This window comes from Artemia sp. Qi Xiang Cuo, chromosome 3 (assembly GCF_049724085.1).
Source record: "Artemia sp. Qi Xiang Cuo chromosome 3, ASM4972408v1, whole genome shotgun sequence".
Taxonomy (NCBI): Eukaryota; Metazoa; Arthropoda; class Branchiopoda; order Anostraca; family Artemiidae; genus Artemia; species Artemia sp. Qi Xiang Cuo.
This window is the reverse complement of record NC_142796.1, coordinates 4,727,866-4,747,532: the sequence shown is the minus strand read 5'-3', so window position 1 is coordinate 4,747,532 and position 19,667 is coordinate 4,727,866. Positions and strand designations below refer to the sequence as shown.

The window sequence follows — 19,667 nt, the reverse complement described above, 5'->3', positions numbered from 1 at the left end:
GTCAGGCGACGTTAGGGAAAAGGGGCGTGGGAGGGAGAGTAGTTACCATCCAATCTTTTTGTTCACTTAAAAAAGGCAGTAGAGCTTTTAATTTCCATTCAAATCCTCCCACTTCCAATCTTCAAGGACCATTGGGTCAACAAAACCACCCCTAGGAAAAATAAATAGTAAAAAAAAATGCTCATTGAATTAGAAATTGAAAGGTCGAGTGCCCTTTCATATAGTCAAAAGTGACTGGAGGGCAACAACACCCTCCACGCCCGTCATATCCCCAAATACTTACATTAAGACTACTACAAATGCGTCAGCTCTTTTTATAGCTTTGAATTTACAAATAAATAGATTCAGCATGCTTAGCCAGAGTGGAGTTAGATATTAATAAAAGTACAATATTGCATGGGCGTAGGTAGCATATTGTCTAGGGGGGGGGCTGTCGATAGTGTGATGGAGTTTTATCAACTGGTTTTTCCAAACCATCTGCTTTTTCAGCCATATCTTATGTAAATTTGAAGGTCTAGGGGGGGGGGCAGCTGCCCCCTCCCAACGCCCATGCAATATTGTTATCTTGTGGAAACCCATTTGGGAATATTATAGAAATAAGAAGAACCTTGGGTCCTTTATATCTGAAAATAATCCTTACTTTGGTCATTATTTTCTTATTATAAAAGTCATATCTAACATCATTCTGTTATCACTTCCCCACCATGTTGAGGCAATGCTACAAGTACTTTTGAACTTTAACGCATATAGCAAGGTCTTGAGGAGGAGGCAACCCCTTTCATATATATAATAATTTCAGTTCGTTTTAAGGTTTGATGTTGCTCCTCACTTTCAGTTGAAAAACTTGTTGTTTTTTATTATTTAATTACTTACAGATAGTATTTGTTAATGGGAAACATAAGTTTTTTAAAGAAAAGTAAAGAGCCTCATTAAACCAAAAATAAGCCGAAATAAAGTCAAATAATTTTCAAAGTAAAGACTATGGAGTATAATAGGAAAAAATAAAAAGATATAAAATATTTTTATCTGAAAAAGACTATGTCAATAAAAAATGAACGGAAATTAATATAAAAAACTTTTCCCACAAAACAAGTTTGCCAAAGAAAGCAGCCTCATTAAGCCAAAAATGAGTAGAAATAAATTCAAATAATTTTCCAAGCGTAAAACTACCACAAATCACCATAAATAAATGAACTGAACCCAAAACAAACAGAAATTACAATAACCTATTCAAACTCAAAATAACCTATATAACCTATTCAAACTCAAAATAGCAACAATTAGCTTGAGTAGGGCTGACTACCCCCACACCTCCTCAAGACCAGAACATAATTTGCACTACTGAAAACAAAATACATTTTAAATGTTTACACTTTTTTGACTTAAACAAATAGAGAAGTATTAAGACTATAAAAAATAGATATCAGAATATGTATATCAAACTGACAATACCCAGTTATTTTTTAATTTTTTTTTTAAGTAAAGTGCAAATTATTATCTGGTCTGAAGAAGACATGGGTGTTGTCAGTCATATTCCTTTTACTTTTTGCTTGTTTTGAGTTTGACTTGGCTATCTCTTGTAATTTCTGTTAGTTTTAGATTTCATTTACTTGTTACTGGTGATTTGTGGTAGTTTTGCTCTTGGAAGATAAGAAAAATATACTCGTAAAAATTGACAATGCTTTCGTCTGTAAAAACTCAATTACTTTAGAATTTGTTGGTTCCCAAAGCCAACTGTCCTTTCAAAGGATAGCCAAACCTTCTTAAACTTTTTGGTGCCATATTTTTTAGCTTAATTTTGATGATTATTTGCCTGTATTTTTTTTCTTCTGTATTTTTTTTTTTTTAATTTGGCACCTGCTACTGCCAAAAAATTTCAGAAGTTCATATGGAAGTCTTTTCAACAAATGTGTTTTTTTTTCTAAGTTTTTAAGATACTTCTGGTGTGTAAATTTCCCTTTCTTGTTCCTTTTTTTTCAACGAAACTAAAAAAGAAACTCAAGTAAAAGTTTCAAATTTAGAAACATCATTTTCCACAGGGGGCAGGGTATTTCTGCGAGGGGATTTTCCGGGGGATGAAACACCCCCCTCCCCCCATTCACTATATTCATTTATGTTATTTTACTCTGTTCATGGCTGTATATTTGGCTTTAAAATACACTTATTGATCTGTATATCTAATATGCAGAATAATTGTACAAAACACATTTTGCATGCAGACCCAATATACTTTATCCCCCCCCCCCGTAATGTGCAAATATATAGCACAAATTTATTTCTAAAGTAACGAAGAAACTAACAAAAAACTGGTGTGTTATCGAATTTTACACAGTGTAAACTTGAGTGAGTGGTGCATAGTAAACAAGTACCAAAATTCCTTCCCCCTACGGAAATTAACAAAATAAAACTCTAATAAAATTATCAAATTTGGAAAGATGTATTTTCCACGGGGGGGGGGGTAAACTCCTAGAACCAGTCTAGGCTTCCTTACCTTACATAGGCTCACCCATGACTGACAAAAAACGGTTGTTCACTCAAGCTTCCTGGACTGATTAAAAATCGCAATAATTCTTTATTGTAATATTTGCTCTTTGTACTGCTGATCTTCTATTTCTTTTGGGAGTGGGTTAATTTTGATTCACCCTGATTTTATTCTATTGTCTAGGAAATTATTTCACATAAGATACAAATGCTGTAAAAGTGTCTGAACAGATAGTTCTGAAGCTGATAAGATGGTCTGGGTCAGTGGTTTAGATGATCTGGGTGAGTTTTGTTAATCAAATATATGAAAAAATTTCAGTCATACATCACTGTCTGTGATCTCTATTCAAAGAAAGTCCAGATTGATATAGCTTAAAATTCTACTCAAATAACAGAAATTGCATTTTCAGAACTGAAGCCAGAGAAAAAGAAACTTATAACTGAAAATTAAGGTAAAATGTTGTTTTTTCAAAATTTCAATAGGTAAGTAAATGTAAGTAAATTTCAGGACCCTCTAGAGGGAGGGTCCTGAAATACCTTCCTGGGACATACTATAGCCTGTAGACCCATCCCTTAAAGTTTCATAATTTGCTCCTAAGATCTCAGGTAAAATGCACTTATACCCTCCTCCTCTCAAAACTGGATCCTTATGTCCCTTGGCTGTTAAGTGTTACTGTAAATAATATTCTTTGACAACAAAAGAATATGGTGAAAAAATAGTTGGAAATAACGGTTGGGGCCAAAAGATGGCACATAATCATGTTCTCTGCTCAAAGACTCTAGTTCTCAGCCTATAGTTTAAATTGTATTAAAGCTTGGTTCTGGTTAATATTTATTTCTGATTCCTAAAAACAGAGATTGTTTGATTTTAGGATGGGCCTGGAAGGGGAAAATACATTGTTAAACCCTATATTTTTTCTTTTGGCAAGTCTGGAAAAATTCACCTTGTGTGTAGTTAGATGAAAAGAAAGACATTGCTTGATGAGTAATAGGAACTTGGAAGTTAGCTGAAGATGTTCAAATGCAAATTTGAATCTAATTTTTTAATTTGTTTAAGGGATTTGTCAAGGTCGTCAAGAACAAGGCCTACTTCAAGCGTTTTCAAGTCAAATTCAGGAGGCGACGTGAAGGAAAAACAGACTACTATGCTCGTCGCCGTCTCGTCATCCAAGATAAAAACAAATACAACACTCCAAAGTACCGAATGGTTGTTCGCTTCACTAACAAGGATATTGTCTGTCAAATTGCCTATGCCAGGATTGAAGGAGATGTTATTGTTTGTGCAGCATATTCTCATGAACTACCTAAATATGGCATTAAAGTTGGTTTGACCAATTATGCAGCTGCTTACTGCACTGGTCTTCTTTTGGCAAGAAGGGTAAGTTTTGGAGACATTGTGTTAAAACCTAGTTGTTCTTCAATGAATTAATGAAACTTTTGGGCTTCTTCTGAAAAACAACAGGGGTCAAATATAGATTCCTTTCAGATTCTAGCAGGTTTTCTTCTGATTATTTATCTGATGCTTCCTACACCAATATAATCTTGATAAAAACAAAAAGGCCCCTTTTTTTATGCCTTCAACGTCAATACAATTTTGATGTTAACTAAGAGATATTTTTTTTCTTTTTTTAGTTGCACAATTGTGAAGTATTATAATCCTCTTGGTTAATAGATAACAAACACAACAACACAAAAAAAATAAAGAGAATTGGATGACCTGTGGGAATCCCTGATGTTTTTGTTACCTTAACATGTCCTGGCTGTATCTTGCAATAAATGTAGATATTAAACATGTATATTTATATATTCTAATATGGATATAGATAATTATTGCTACAAAAGCCTCTTGGGGCCATGGCAAAAACAACACAACAAACAAACACTTTTAGTTGTAATAATCAAACAGTTCGTGGTAACAAACTGTAAGTAAGGAGCGACCCAGCTCAATGGTAACCGAAACTCTAAAAAACGGAATTTTGATACCAATAGATACATCAAAAGAATCAGATTTTAATTCTGATTTCAAATATATAAGTTTCATCAATTTTAGTTTTACCCATCAAAAGTTACGCGCCTCAGAAAATTTGGCTGATTTTCGAAAAAAAGGGAAGAAAAACCCCCTAAAAGTTATATAACCTTAATGAAATTCACACCATCATATTCAGCGTATCAGAGAACTCTACTGTAGAGGTTTAAAGCTCCTATCTACAAAAATGTGGAATTTTGCATTTTTTGCCAGAAGAAAGATCACAGGTGCGTGTTTATTTTTTTTTATTTATTTTTTATCCAGGGGTAATCGTTTTGACCCATTGCTCCTAGAATATCGTAAGAGGGCTCATTGGAACGGAAATTAAAAGTTCTAGTGCTCTTTTTAAGTGACCAAAAAAAAATGGAGGGCAACTAGGCCCCCTCCCACGCTCATTTTTCTCTCAAAGTCACCCAATTCAAATTTTGAGATAGCCATTTTGTTCAACATAGTCGAAAATCTGATAAATATGTCTTTTACGATGACTTAATCCCCCACAGTTCCCAGGGGAAGGGCTGCAAGCTATGAACTTTGCCCATTGCCTACATATTGTATTGGTTATTGGGAAGTGTACAGACATTTTCAGGAATAATTTTTTTCTGGTGGGGGGGGGGCTCGAGGAGCGGTTTACTCGGGAGAATATTTAAGTGGAGGATGTTTCTTTGGGGTAAGGAACATTTCTATGAAGGATTTCGCCGGATTTTCAAGCATTATTTAAAAAACGATCAGAAATTAAATTAAAAAAAAACAAGTTTTTTCAACTGAAAGTAAGAAGCAACATTAGAACTTAAAATGAACAGAAATTATTACGTATATGAGGGGTTTCTCCCCCAAGTCAATACCTCGCTCTTTACGGTACAGTTTTTTTTTAGTGCTTTCAAAAGAGCTATATATTCTAATTAAACGGCCTTTGTGATTCAGGGGTTTGTTAATAAAATTTTTTTTTAAATTTTAACGTAAAGAGCGTGGTTTTGACTAAGGGGAGAACCCCCTCATATATGTAATAACATATACGTAATAAAAAAAAAACAAGCGATACGGCTCAATAGTAATCGAAACTTTTAAAAACGGAACTATTATGTCAATAAATGTATCAAAAGAATGGGCTTATAATGCTGATTCTAAATATATGAATTTATTAAGTTTAGTATTACTCATCAAAGGCTACGAGCCTGAGAAAATTTACGTGATTTTTTAACGAGGGGGGGGGACATCCCCTACAAGTGAAAGAATTTTAATGAAAATCACACCGTCAGATTCAGTGTATCAGAAAACCCTATAACATAGGTTTTAAGCTCATATTTGCAAAAATCTGCAACTTTGTATTTTTTGCCAGAAGAAAAATATACGAATATAGAAGTTCGTTACGTTAGTTAATTTGTAAATTACGTCAGAACCAAATTTAGAGACAACCATTTAGCAAAAGAAAAGTAAAATTTTTTTCCAAATTTTGTTTACTTATTCAATAACGGTGAGCCAAAATAAAAGCTGCATTAACTAAAAAACGATCAGAAATTAAATAAAAAAACAAGTTTTTTAATCTGAAAGTAAGGAACGACATCAAAACATAAAACGAACAGAAATTATTCCGTATATGAAAGGGGCTTTCCCCTCCTCAACGCCTCGCTCTTCATGCTAAAGTTTGACTCTGTCTCACAACTTTATTTTTTAAAACAATAAAAAACTTTAGCGTAAAGAGCGAGGCGTTGAGGAGGGGACAGTCCCTTTTATATACGGAATAATCTCTGTTCGCGTTTTAAGTTTTAATGTTGCTCCTTACTTTCAGTTTAAGAAACTTGTTTTTTATTTATTTAATACCATATATAACAGCAACAATGTTTCATAACAATAAGAATGACATAACAAATAACAATACAATAACACATAGCAAAAAAACACACCGTTGATTATACACAGAATTTCATCACGATATCACTAAAAATAACACCTAATGTTTGTATTCATAATAATAATGGTAACAATGATAACACAAATAATATTAACAACTCAGAATCTCATAACCTTAAACTACTCACAGTTTAAAAAGAAAATTATGTACAAAGCACACTTGGACAAATTTCCCCAACCTTTTAATCTAATCAAAATGTCTACTTTCTAAAATTAAAATAAATCATGTGTGAATTTCTGTTGATGATACAAACACGAAAACAAGCAGCTTTTCACAGAACTGCAGAATTAATAGATCTGTAACCAGGTATAGAATAAGTTCTAAAGCTGCCATAGCCGAATTTGACAGGATCTAAAATCTGCCAACGACTTTCACCAGGCCATGAAAACTACCATGTAGCATGGCCACTATGTTATCCCACTTTTTCCACTATGGTCTGTGACTAATGAGTAATGGTATAAGTATCTTGTCCTTTTGATGCATTTACAGCTGTAGTCTTGCTGAAAAATGTATCTTGCATGCTTTCTTTGCTTTTCGTTTCTGCTTCTGCTTGCTTCTGCTTTCTTTGCTTCTGCACAGCTCTATTGATGCCCATTATTGAAATTGCTTCTATAACTTTGGAGGAACAAAGCAGGACAATGCCTTCCAACAACCTCCTCCCCCCATCACTAATTTTAAATAGAAATTTAGGTGTGCTCATGATGCGAGGGGCAAAGTGGGCCTGTTCCCCCGCAAACCAAGCCACCCCAACTTCAACTTTCAGAAGGATGATTGGAGGACCAAAGTAGGATTGCCTCTTAAAAGTTCCAGGCCTTTTATCCGAGTGGTTGGCACAATAAAACTGCAATCCTGTGCTTGTAAGGGCAGGTGTTCAAGGCCTGGTGTAGTTGGTTATTTGGTTTAAATGGGGATCATTGGTGTGACTCAGTCAGAGTCAGCCCAACTCTAAATGGACAACTTGAGAAATATATGGAAGTTAAACAGGAATGATATTTGGAAAGTGGTTCTAGGCGTTTAGCCCCCGCGGGAAATACCCCCCCCCCCTGTGGAAAATAAGGCTTTCCAAATTTGAGAATTTTATTTGAGTTTTTTTTCCGTAGGGAGAAGTAGTTTTGGTACTTATGTATTATACGCCACTCACTCAAGTTTACGCTGTGTAAAACTCGAGAACAAACCGGTTTCTTCGTTAGTTTCTTTCAGCTTAGCGTGAGACAAGACAAAGACAAGTGACAGAATAGATGGCAAATATATAATTAAATATATAAATTTGGGCTATATATTTGCACATAAGGGGAAGGGGTAAAGTATTAGGACAGTTTGAAGTCTGAAAACAATTCTTGCTCAATAATATGCAGAATAATTGTACCTAACACATTTTGTATGCAGACCAACTATACTTTACCCTCCCCCCTAATGTGCAAATATATATTCCAAATTTGTTTCTAAAGTAACAAAGAAACCGGTTTGTTCTCGAGTTTGACACATTGTGAACTTAAGTGAGTGGGGTATAGTAATAGTAATTTATTAACACACACAAGGACAATACATTTTACTCACTACCGACCCAAGTACTAAAACTCTATATAATGCACAAGTACTAAAACTCCTCCCCCCCCCCTACGGAAAAAATTCTCAAATTTGGAAAACCTTATTTTCCACGGGGGAGGGGAGAGGGGGGTAAACACCGACCACCGTGGAAAGCACAGGATGGTTGCCCCCCTCCCCTTGCGCTTCCTGGAAGAAGGGTCACAAGACGGAGATCAGCACTGCTGGTTTGGACTAGAGTCTAGGGGTGCATCCTCCCCCTTTTAAATGAAAAAAAATTTTAACTAATTTAATTCAACAAATAATTTGGCAAATAATTAAATGTAATTACAAATAAAATGAAATAACAATAAGAATGTTTGAATTAATCTAATTCGGCCAATAATTCAATGTAATTAAACAATAATTAAATAAAACTACAATATGAATACTAAACTAATTTAATTTTAATTCCTGACTGAGTATAGTGTTACCCAACTCACAATGCATTACCACTGACATCTAGAAACAATGATATTACACTGGTGGGTGTGTTTCCCTTAAAAGTATCAATGCTTTTGGCAGAGAAATATTACCATTTGTCTGACACTTGTTTCTACAAATGCCCAAAATGCGGTTCTGCGATTTATAAATAGCACTATAAAATCAATATTAGCTGCTGTACAAATTAGTTGTGCTGTGCCTGATAATGATAATATTTCGTTGTGCAGTGTGATTAGTTGTGCTGTGTCTGTGCTGTGCTTATTAGTACTTGTGTCTGAAGTGTAATTGTATCTGAGATGTAATTATTTAACCAACTTAAAAAAAAATTGAGTCAGAATAAGCAGAAATATTTAATTGAAATCCTGGGAGATTACTTTCCTGTCGTGGTGTCGATTTAGCAGGTAGGGGGTGGGGCAATTGCCCACTCGCAGATTTTTTTTTCCCTCCTCGCTGATATTTTGAAACATATTTTTTTATTTTCATTGGAAAATGTGCAAGTTAAATTTGTTATACTTTGTTAAATGTGTGGTTTATTAACATTATTATTACGGGTTATGATCTTTTGTCTTTTATGATTGGGAGTCCTGCAGAAAACATTAGGATAATTTTTGGCCGTAAAAAACAAAAACTAGAAGTTACTTAGAAATGATCCCAATTATTACTTCATGTTGTAATACACGTATTATTGAGAAGTATGGTGCTACCGATATTATCCAATCATTTGAATTGCTTAGTAATAATTTAACAAGACATGCCTTTGTGTCCCTCGGCCCAGACCATAATATTATTTGTGTGTTTTTGTCAGTGATTAAGGTTCAAGTTATCTTTGTTTCTGTGTATTTGATTTTTTTTTTTTTTTTTTTTTTTTTTTTTTTTTTTAGTGCACTTTACTCCGCTTGTTTTGTATAAAAGTGGGTTATAAATAAATTATTATTATTAATAATAAAATAGGATATGTTTTTTCTTTATTGGGGGCTAGCTTTCCAACAGTAATTATTTATATTAGTGGTAAGAAAAATTGTGGCAAAACCTAATGATTGGGGAGTTATGCAAAGTTCCTGAGAACTTTAAATGTTGAATATTTCATAAAATTCATTTACTAATGCTAGATGAGGTTAGGTTGACTGGGGAGTAAGCGAAATTCATGAGGACTTTGAATATTTCTTAAAGTTGGTTTACTAATGTTAGATTTTAAAATCTAATTGCTAATTTAGTTAATTGCAATTCGATTTTTAAATACTATTTCTTCTTCTTTTCTCTTTGATTTTTGTAATTCTTACCTCTTTACTATTTGTGATTTTATCGTCTGTTATTATCTTTTTAGCTGTTGAAAAAATTCAAATTGGATAGTGTCTATGAAGGAAACACCAACGTAGACGGTGGTGATTACTCAGTTGAAGATGTTGAGGATGGACCTGGTGCATTTAGAGCGTATTTAGATGTTGGTTTGGCTCGTACTACCACTGGTGCCAAGGTCTTTGGAGCTCTGAAAGGAGCAGTGGATGGTGGTATTGACATTCCCCACAGGTAGGCAGCTGTCAACTGTATAGTCGCATACAGACTGGGTATTTAGGATCTTTAAAATGAAACAAAAATCTTGTTTGGATTGGCATTGTTGTTTGAGTGTTGTTTGGAATTTTTGTTTGGGGGTGGGGGGGGGGTGGTTTGGTAAATGAAACTAAAAGTTTTGTTGATGTGGCAAAATCACATTGAAAATGAATTCTCGAGGGTATCCAGAATTTTTTTTGGGGGGCTGGGGTACAGAAAATTAAAAAATTGTATAAAAATTTATTTATTTGCATTTTTATTACGTTTTTTTTTTTAGTTGGACAAAAATGTCAGTTGGGGAGGGGGGGTAATTTTGGTTTATAATGTGTTGATTCTCAAAGACTACTACATCTTTAAAGTGAAGCTACCCCTTCAGTCGTTTGATGTCATTTTTTGTTTATTTTTCTCCCACGTTTATTTCTTTGTTGTTTTTTTTTGCCCCCCCCCCCCACTACAGTCAAAAAAAGCATAAAGAAGTTGTTGTTGTTTTTTTGTATTCCTGGTTTCTGGTGTTTCACATGTATATGGTTGTGGGAATTTTCACTTAATCAATTCCAAAAATCAGATCCTATTTTTACTACTCTTGGAACATAAAGAATTTATTCCGCTTTTTTGAAGTATTTATCATAAAGTCTTCTCTTCATTCTCATTTCGCATGAAGTAGTTTGAACCATGAGTACCTGGATTCAGGTCGACTTGTTCTGGCGTCTCTTTAATTTATTCATGGTCATAAATTATATAACACGCTTGATAGCAATTATTGGAATAAGGATCCCCTTTTTTGTTTGAGAATATTTCCGGAAAACAAAATTATATTCACTGCGAGTGATCAGTAGTCGAGTTTTGGGGGGTAAATATTGAAGTTGCATTATATTTAGTTCTCTATCTTTCACTAACTGGCATCACGTGTTTTCCTCTTTCGTTTTTTTTTGTGAGCCTAATTGTGTCTTTATGCTTCCCTTTACTGTCATTGTTGTTAATTCTGTAGTCATTGCTTTTGTTATTATTATTATTTATATACCTGTCAAACGTTACTGCTATGTTAAAAAAAGAGAATTCACGAAAGATTCCTGCTGAAAGCTCCCTCTGCTGAAAATTACCCATGCGTATTAATAACGATCGTATTTTAAACTTGTAAGAAAGTATTTGAAAACTTTTCTGGAAAATCCCATCCCCCATTCCGTTTCATTGAAAAACACGATAATGCAATTAACTAATAAATCTGCCATAAATTTTGTTGTGGAATGGGTTTGTCAAATCGCCTATTTTCTTAAATATTATATATTTTTTTGTGTTTGAGACTACTTTGTTATTGGACATAAATGAGCCTTCTAAAAAAAAGTTTTTTCCCTTTGTCAATTCAAAGCTAATTTTCGTCATATTTAAATTATTGCATTAAATCTGAGCATCTGACAAGTTAGAGGGAAATGGAATGGTAGAGGTAGAAGGGGAGAAAGGGAGACCGAGTGAATCAGAGACGCCGAGACAAAGAAATGCCCTTACGAAACGTCATTTTGTTATTCCAGGGTCTAATAGAACATTTATAAAGTCCGTTCTATAGTATCTGTTCTCAAGTACTCTCAGTCCTTACTTCAGATTAAAGAGAAAGGTAAAAAAAAAAAAAAAAAAAAAAAAACATCAAAAAATAAATACTACATAGCAGCGTTCTACTTCACCGTTATCAGAACTCTTCCCTTCTGCGTCTTTGACTGCTCTATTTTATTTAGCAATATTAGGCCCTTCTCTATTCTAATCTTTTTAATTTAGCACCAAACGTTTTCCCGGTTATGATGCTGAAGAAAAGCATTTTGATTCTGAAGTTCACCGCAAACACATTTTCGGGTTGCATGTTGCTGAATACATGAAGAATTTAGCAGATGAAGACGAAGATGCTTTCAAAAAGCAATTCTCCCAATATATCAAGGTATCATGCTCTCATTCTATTTTGTTAAATTCATATGAGATCCACTAGTTTTATTTAACTAGTTTCTGTCTTAAATATTTTCTCCTATATTATTTAATTTAAATTTTCGGTGCCTGGATGTTTAATCCTCTAGCTATGTTTCAAATATTTCAGGAATGAAAGCTAAGTTTTGAGTATTTTATGGGAAGCTTTTCAAGGGTTAAAAAAAATGAGTTGAAAATTACCAAAATTGGTGGCCGGAAGGCATCAGAAAAGAAGGTCAAAAGAAAAATGCTGTTACGGAATGGAAATTAGTTTTGAGTACTTTGTGCGACGTTCCTTAGGGTGTGAAAAATAAAAAAAATTTTAAGTTACCAGAATTGATGGAGAATCTGTTGAATCGAAAAATAAAAAAGCGGAAAGTAAACGGACTCTAAAAAAAAGTATTGGAGTTATTGAAAATTATGAAATTCTGAACTTTCGGGGAGAGCGAACGTTAACTCGCCTAACTCAACGTTACGTAACCTAAAGCCTAAGCTAACGTTCTATATACCGTATAACGTTAGTACCATTTAAATCGATAAGCTGTTTTTATGATAATTTTTCAATGTTGTTTTTCTTATCTTGGTATATGTATATTTGGATATAGTTTACCCATCATTTTGTCGGTTTCCAATTTGCTATGCCATTTGTTTCTCCATTCTGACCAGATTGACTGTAATTTGTTAATTTGGGTGGGTTCTGGAGAAACATTAACATTTTGACACAGTTTTTTTGCCTTCATTCTTTAAGGTGATTTCTGGTTGTCTAAATAAATGAGTTTCAAAGTACTCAGAGTTGGTTTCAAGTCAGATTTTCTTATATGTTCACGCTCTGAAGAGCTCTTTGATTTGAACAAGTTGTCTTGATCCTTTGATAAAACGAGCAGTAATTGTATGCGATCTACATTAATTATTTAATGTAATTATTATGCAGTCAATATTATGCGAATTACAATAAACATTGTAATATTATGCGATTTACATTAAGTAATTATTTAATGTAATTAAATAATTAATTATGCGATGTACATTTATAATTTAAATCAAATTAGTTGTAATTTGCTATTTTGGGTGAGCCCTGGAGGAATATAGAAAGTTGGAGGACCGGTATTTTGCTGTCATTTCAAAAAATTTTAAAAAGCCCTAGCATCCTTACTTCAAAGAAGTTCAAGGCTGGGTTTATTCACGGCATGCTGGGGCTGCTTTAAAAGTTTTTTAAAAAACATTTTTAGTTTTAAAGTTCGCAGTTTAATGTAAGTTTATATATATATATATATATATATATATATATATATATATATATATATATATATATATATATATATATATATATATATATATATATACATTTGTTGGTGTTGTGCTGAAGACGACCCTTGGACACTGGGCTGAAATATTCACTGAATTGAATTCCACTGTCTTGCGAAAATTTCCCTATTGTTTCTAAGTTGTGTTTGTTATGGAAAGGCAGTGTCGGTATTTAAGCCTTGTTCAATATTGCTGTCTTCAACACATTTTTGGGACTCAATGACGCAGATGTCAAAATTATATGAAAATTGCTCTGTGTATTTACCAAAACCAAGTCAAGTCGTGATATTTAAGTACTATAATGTACATTTTCTCCATTCTGGCCAGATCAGATGTAATTTTTTAATTTGGGTGGGTTCTGGAGAAATATTAACATTTTGACAACCAGGTTTTTTTGCCTTCAATTTTTAAGGCGATTTTTGGTTGTCAAAATAACAAAGTTTCACATTACTTAGACTTGGAGTTGAGCCAATTTTCTCGAAATGTGTTTGTTCTCTGTAGAGCTCTTTACTTTCTTTGTCCTGATTATTTGATAATGATATTTGATAGCAAAGCATGATAACATTTTATGATAAATATTATAGCCATGGTAACATGATAAATATTTGCTAACTAAGTCATGATTTTAACTCGCTTGTATGTATGTTTTTCCCATTATGGTAATTTTCTATTTTGGGCGAGGCCTGGAGAAACGTCGAAATTTTGAGGAACGGGATTTGGATGTCGCAATAACATTAATTAATTTCCTTCGTGTTAAATCCATGTTTCTGTATAACCTTGTTCAGTATTCTTTCAGTCATCAATACGTTTTTGGAACGCAATGCTGAAAACCAGGCCGTATTCATGGGGGGGGTTGAACCCCCCCCCCCCCCCGAAATATTTTTTCGACTCGTAAAAACATAACACAAATGAATATAAGCACATTTTTGATGCGTTTTAAAGATTTTTAAACCCCCCGAAAAAATTCTAAAAATTTTTTTGCCCTTGCATTTTTGGGATGAATTTTGACTGTCAAAATACCAACATATATTTCGTAAGGGCCGAGTCAATGTTTCTAAATAGCTTTTTCCAAGGTTTTTCTTTCACCTTAAATAGATATTTGGGTTTCACTGACGTATATGTCAAATTATTCAATAATGGTATTATGTGATTATGACTTCCGATCTAAATCTTGATATATACTTCGTTTTGTTTATTTTTTGAGGTTTTATTTATTTACGTATTATTAGTTTTTGATTTACTTTTGTTTATTTTATATTTTTGTTATCATGTTTCAATCACCTTTCTATCCTTGTTTAATATTCTTCAGTCTTCAATACAGTTTCAGGGTTCGAAGACGTAATTGTCAAAATTATCAAAAAATTAGACTGCACTTACAAAAACCAAGCCAAGTCGTTTATTTTTATTTTCTAAATTCTGGCTAGATTAACTGGAATTTGGTGCTTTGGGTAGATTATGGACAAATTTGAGAGCCATGATTTTTTTTTTTGACGAATTTGGGCTGTCAAAATAACAACATTAAATTTCATTAGGGTTTTATCTGTGTCAGGGATGTGTCAATCTAGCATTGTCTAGTGTTCTTTTTATTTGCAATGGTTTTTTGGGGTTTAATGATGTAAAAATCAAAATTACCTAAAACTCAGGCTGTCTATTTACGAAAACCGAGTCAATTCGTAATATTTATACTTTAACGTATATTTCCCCCCTTTTGGCCAGATTAGCTGTTATTTGCTGATTTGGGTGGGTTATGGGGAACCCACCCAAATCGAATTTTCGTCTTCGAATTTTGTGGCGAAATTTAGCTGTCGAAATAACAACAACCAACTTCATCAGGGTTGTGTTGATGTTTCTATGCAGCCTTGTCCGATTTCTTTTTGTCTTAGATAGATTTTTGGACTTGGGTAATCGAACGTCAAAATTATCTAAAACTTGCACTGTGTGTTTATCAAAACCGAACATTCATAATTTTACGTGCTTTCAAGTTTTTTTCCCATTCTCGTCAGATCGTAATTTGTTAATTTGGGTGAGTTCTGGAGAAATATTAAACATTTAACTAAGATAATGTTGAAATTGTCTAAGAATTGCTCTGCTTTAAAAAAAAAAGCAAAACAAGCGATATATGATAGCTATGTACTTTATTTTAAAGTTTCTCCATTCTGTGAGTTCTGGAGAAATTTTAAAGATTTTGCTAACCCCAATTTTTTCGACGAATTTTTGCTTTGGCAAATCACAGCATAAAGCTTCATTAGAGCACATCATTTAGCATTTGATTTCTGTGTAGCCTTGTCCAATTTTTTTTTTTTTTTTTTTTTTTTTTTTTTTTTTTTTTTATAGATAATGTTGGAATTGACTAAAAATAACACCGCATTTTTAACAAAAATGTACCAAGACATGATAGCTATGTTCTTAAATTTAAAGTTTCACCATTCTGGCCAGATTAGCTGTAATTTGCTGATTTGGGTGGGTTCTGGAGAAATATTAAAAAATTTTGATAGCCATTAGCTTTTCGTCTTCGAATTTTGTGACGAATTTTGGCTATCAAAATAACAAAAATCAGCTTCGTTATAGTTGTTTCGACGTTTCCATGCATCCCTGTCCGATTCCGTCTCCGAAACCGAACATTCGTGATTTTATATACTTGCAAGTTTTTTTTCCGATTCTGGTCAGATCGTAATTTATTTATTTGTGCGAGTTCTGGAGAAATATTAAAGATTTCGATAACCCTGGTTTTTTCGACGACTTTTTTACTTTGGAAATAACAGTATTTAGCTTCATCTAGCATTTGATTTCGTCAATTCGTAATATTTATACTTTTACGTATGTTTTCCTCCTTCTGGCCAGATTAGCTGTACTTTGCTGATTAAGGTAGGTTCTGAGGAACCCACCCGATCTGAATTTTGATAGCCATTATTTTTTCGTCTTTGAATTTTGCGACGAAATTTGGCTGTCTAACAACAATCAACTTCATCAGGGTTGAGTTGATATTTCTATGCAACCCTGTCCAGTTTCTTTTTGTCTTAGATAAATTTCCGGATTCGAGTATTTGAACGTCAAGATTACCTTCCTAATCTTGCATTGAGTATTTACCGAAGCCGAACATTCATAATTTTATGAACTCTCAAATTTATTTCCCATTCTGGTCAGATCGTAATTTGTTAATTTGTACGAGTTCTGGAGAAATTTTAAAGATTTTGCTAGCCCCAATTTTTTCGACGAATTTTTACTTTGGCAAATCACAGCATAAAGCTTCATTAGAGCACATCATTTAGCATTTGATTTCTGTGTAGCCTTGTCCAGTTTTTTTTTTTTTTTTTTTTTAAGATAATGTTTAAATTTTCTAAAAATAACACCGCATTTTTAACAAAAATGTACCAAGACATGATAGCTATGTTCTTAAATTTAAAGTTTCTCCATTCTGGCCAGATTAGCTGTAATTTGCTGATTTGGGTGGGTTCTGGAGAAATATTAAAAGATTTTGATAGCCATTAGCTTTTCGTCTTCGAATTTTGTGGCGAATTTTGGCTATCAAAATAACAAAAATCAGCTTCGTTATAGTTGTTTCGACGTTTCCATGCATCCCTGTCCGATTCCGTCTCCGAAACCGAACATTCGTGATTTTATATACTTGCAAGTTTTTTTTTCCGATTCTGGTCAGATCGTAATTTATTAATTTGTGCGAGTTCTGGAGAAATATTAAAGATTTCGATAACCCTGGTTTTTTCGACGACTTTTTTACTTTGGAAATAACAGTATTTAGCTTCATCTAGCATTTGATTTCGTCAATTCCTAATATTTATACTTTTACGTATACTTTCCTCCTTCTGGCCAGATTAGCTGTACTTTGCTGATTAAGGTAGGTTCTAAGGAACCCACCCAATCTGAATTTTGATAGGCATTATTTTTTCGTCTTTGAATTTTGCGACGAAATTTGACTGTCTAACAACAATCAACTTCATCAGGGTTGAGTTGATGTTTCTATGCAACCCTGTCCAGTTTCTTTTTGTCTTAGATAAATTTCCGGATTCGAGTATTTGAACGTCAAGATTACCTACCTAATCTTGCATTGAGTATTTACCGAAGCCGAACATTCATGATTTTATGAACTCTCAAATTTATTTCCCATTCTGGTCAGATCGTAATTTGTTAATTTGTACGAGTTCTGGCGAAATTTTAAAGATTTTGCTAACCCCAATTTTTTTGACGAATTTTTACTTTGGCAAATCACAGCATAAAGCTTCATTAGAGCACATAATTTAGCATTTGATTTCTGTGTAGCCTTGTCCAGTTTTTTTTTTTTTTTTTTTTTTTTTTTTTTTTTTTTTTTTTTTTAAGATAATGTTGAAATTGTCTAAAAATAACACCGCATTTTTAACAAAAATGTACCAAGACATGATAGCTATGTTCTTAAATTTAAAGTTTCTCCATTCTGGCCAGATTAGCTGTAATTTGCTGATTTGGGTGGGTTCTGGAGAAATATTAAAAATTTTGATAGCCATTAGCTTTTCGTCTTTAAATTTTGCGGCGAATTTTTGGCTATCAAAATAACAAAAATCAGCATCGCTTTAGTTGTGTCGACGCTTGTGTGCATCCGTCTCTGATTTCTTTCTGTCTAAAACTTGCGCTGTGTATTTACCAATACTGAACATTCATGATTTTATACACTTACAATTTTTTTTTTTCGATTCTTCTCAGATCGTTATTTATTAATTTGTGTGAGTTCTGGAGGAATATTAAAAATACCGATAACCCTGTTTTTTTTCAACGAATTTTTTGCTTTGGAAATAACAGCACTTAGCTTCATCAGGGCACAGCCTTTAGCATTTGATTCCTATGTAGCCTTGTCCAGTGTTTTTTTTTTAGATAACGTTATAATTGTCTAAAAATCGCACCGTTTTTTGATTAAAAAATAGAGCCAAGACAGAAAAAATATGTACTTTAATTTAAAGTTTTTCCATTCTGGCCAGATTAGCTGTAATTTGCTGATTTGGGTGGGTTCTGGAGAAATATTAAAAATTTTGAGTCATGAATTTTTCATCTTTGAATTTTGTAGCGAATTTTGGCTATCGAAATAACAAGAATCAGCTTTATTACGGTTGTATGTTGTATGGACGTTTCTATGCAATTGTCTCTAGTTTCTTTCTGTCAGACTGGATTTTGGATTTGAATGTGTGAACGTCAAAATTATCCAAAACTTGTACTGTGCATTTGCCAAAACCGGACAGTCATTGTTTTATGTATTTTTTTTGTATAAATTTTTTTTTCCCATTTTGGCTAGATTAATTGTAATTTTCTGCTTTGAGGGGGAGGGGGTCCGATTTAATAATAAATTTAATTATTCTTAAAATAAAAATTTCGGCAGTCATTTTTTGCCTTCAATCTTGGGATTTTGGGTGTCAAAATAATAACATGTGATTTCATTAGGGTTTATTTGATGTTCCTACATAGCTTTTTTTGATGTTTTTATTGATTTTTGGGATATTATGACCTTGGTGTCAAAATGATCAAAAAATGCCATGTCATGAACATTTGGTTTTTTTTTTTGTTGTTTTTTATTTTGTTCAGATTGATTGTAATTTTTAACTTGGATTGGTCCTGGAGAAATGTTAACATTTTGATTGTCAAACATAATGACAATTCATTCATTAAAGGTCATGTTGACCTTCAATTTATGATCTAGGGCCCCCTTGTAATTCAACTCAATCCCTCAGTCAATCAAACCCCTGCAACAGGTTAGGTTGAATGGGGTGATTTAAACGGGGTTTGGTTGAATTAGGAGTTCAATTTGGGTTTAATGGGGTTGAGTCGCACGGCACACCCTGAGAGATTATTGGTTGTCTAAACAACGAATGTAAGTTGTGTTAACTTATGAATTTGAGCCACATCTTCCAAGCGGCTTACTGCAACTAGCTTTCTGGTGAACAGCTTTTGGCTTCAACACCTTCTTGAAGGATGCAAATGTAAAAATGATCTTTATATGTGTCCTATCTGGAACTTTTGACAAAAACGACCTAGGTAACTTAGCCTTTTCTTTTCTTTTCTTTTTTTTTTGTCTTGAAGTGGCTACGGTTTGAAATGACAGGAAGAAAATATGAATTTTACCTGAGAAACGTTGATTTTAGCCTTGATAAATTGGGGAGATACCTTGGGGGTAATTATAATAATGTATATGATTAAATATTTTTGATGTATGGTTTGTGGTACCAACTGCAACATATCGTCTGGGGATCGGCTTTTTCTGTGTTATCACACTAGTCTGTTTTCATCAATCCCCTTAGGGGGGGGGGGGGGGTACCTCAAAGGGTAGCCGTTCAATGGTGTTTGTTGGTTAATTTAATTAAATCTATAAAAAAGCTCAATTTCTGTGAAAGTTCCTGCATGATTTCTGGTAGCCCATTTGATAGGATAGTGTGTTTAGGTTTCTGA

The 19,667-nt window shown here is 33.4% G+C and overlaps 1 protein-coding gene across 1 annotated transcript in view; it reads left to right on the top strand.

The window, feature by feature from the left end:
* Positions 1 to 19,667, top strand: part of RpL5 (ribosomal protein L5) — a 42,006-nt gene that overhangs the window by 17,779 nt on the left and 4,560 nt on the right. The window contains exons 2-4 of the mRNA XM_089108418.1: positions 3,539 to 3,859; positions 9,769 to 9,971; positions 11,760 to 11,916. Of these exons, the coding sequence (XP_088964544.1) occupies positions 3,539 to 3,859; positions 9,769 to 9,971; positions 11,760 to 11,916 (681 nt within the window). The remainder of the gene's footprint in view (positions 1 to 3,538; positions 3,860 to 9,768; positions 9,972 to 11,759; positions 11,917 to 19,667) is intronic.